This window comes from Bison bison, unplaced genomic scaffold (genome assembly GCF_000754665.1).
Source record: "Bison bison bison isolate TAMUID 2011002044 unplaced genomic scaffold, Bison_UMD1.0 scf7180017860638, whole genome shotgun sequence".
In the NCBI taxonomy this organism is placed as follows: Eukaryota; Metazoa; Chordata; class Mammalia; order Artiodactyla; family Bovidae; genus Bison; species Bison bison.
Window position 1 is genome coordinate 11,543 of NW_011491210.1, and position 1,392 is coordinate 12,934.

The 1,392-nt window shown below is 37.3% G+C and overlaps 1 protein-coding gene across 1 annotated transcript in view; it reads left to right on the top strand.

The window, feature by feature from the left end:
* LOC104982815 (oral-facial-digital syndrome 1 protein-like) overlaps positions 1 to 1,392 on the top strand; it is a gene marked incomplete at both ends in the record, with an annotated part of 15,897 nt that overhangs the window by 11,411 nt on the left and 3,094 nt on the right. Inside the window, one exon of the mRNA XM_010832266.1 lies at positions 892 to 1,081. Within this exon, the coding sequence (XP_010830568.1) occupies positions 892 to 1,081 (190 nt within the window). The remainder of the gene's footprint in view (positions 1 to 891; positions 1,082 to 1,392) is intronic.

The window sequence follows — 1,392 nt, forward strand, 5'->3', positions numbered from 1 at the left end:
GACTCAAGAGGGTGATGGCTGAACTTAATTCAGTAGTTCTTCATTTCAATCTTTGTCTCCTAGAGAAGAATAGAAAGAGCATGTCCTTTGGAGCCTAGAGTCATCCTTGAATCTTGTTTATCTCCCTCACAGTTTGTGTGCTTTTGGGCAAGATCTGTGACCTCAGATCCTTTATCCATAAACTCTAGGATATTGTTCACATCTCATGGGAGGGACTTCAGCTGATTTATGTGCCTTTCCCATAGCAGGTGTTTGGCATCTATTTGGTTTCTTCTCTCTTCTCAGCACCAGGTAAAAATTTCTATCACTACATTAGGATCTCACAGACTAAAGCAAAATGAGAGGCATTTTTCTACAAACTGTTACTTTTTTTCTGTTTTTTGTGTTTTTTTTTGTACTTGATATACTAAGGACAGAACTGGAACTTCAGATAATTAAATATGTTCTGTATATAAAATTTGTTCCTGCAACTGAAATTATTTATTTGAGCACTTTATGGTTTCCTGTCTTCAAAGAAGAGATATATCAGACTGAGGGAAGGAAAGCACCTCCCGACACCTTAGTGGTATCTGTCTCACCTTTTTGTGTTGAAAAACAGACATGTAATTAAATTTGTGATGGCTTTTGGGTCCTTAGTGCATCTGGAAAATGGGTGATAATCTGAAGGACTTGCTGTGTAGGACAGGGTTCTGCATAAATTGAGTTGTATGAACTTGCCTCAGCTCCAGAACAGAAGTAATTGTAGTCAGGGTCATCTTGTTACAGAGAACCAGACCAGCAAACTGACCATGATTAAATTATGCCACAAAGCTGAGAGCAGACTGTCAGTGTTTACCTACTCAGTCCTATAGAGTCGCTGTTCCAATATAAGTATTCCTTTTCCAATTCCAGCTTGAGATGGAGTCTGTTAGAGCTCACTGTTTGGCATTAACAAAGCAAAACCAAATGCTAAGCGAGAAGGTTAAAGAGATGGACAACTATTCACTACTGAAAGAAGGAAAACTGGAGCTTCAGGTGCAAAATAAACTACTTAAACAACAAGTGGAAGACATGAAAAGTGAAAACCTGCATCTTCTAAACCGTAAGTCTTTTTTTTATATGATTTGTAATTCATGTTAGGCTCATATTAGGAAACTGCTTTTTTGGCTATACCATGAGAATATGGGATCTTAGATCCCCAACCAGAAATTAAACCCATGTCCCATGTGAAAGTGCTAATCTCTGGACCACCAGGAAAGTCCCAGGAAACTGTTCTAGGGGAGGCTTCAATTGGGAAGATTTTATAAAATTAAAATCCTCAGATTGAAATTCCTTCTTTTTTGCTTGCTATTCTGTAATTCATAGTGTCCTAAGAAGAATGTTTTTAAAATTTAATCTTTATATTACAGTATA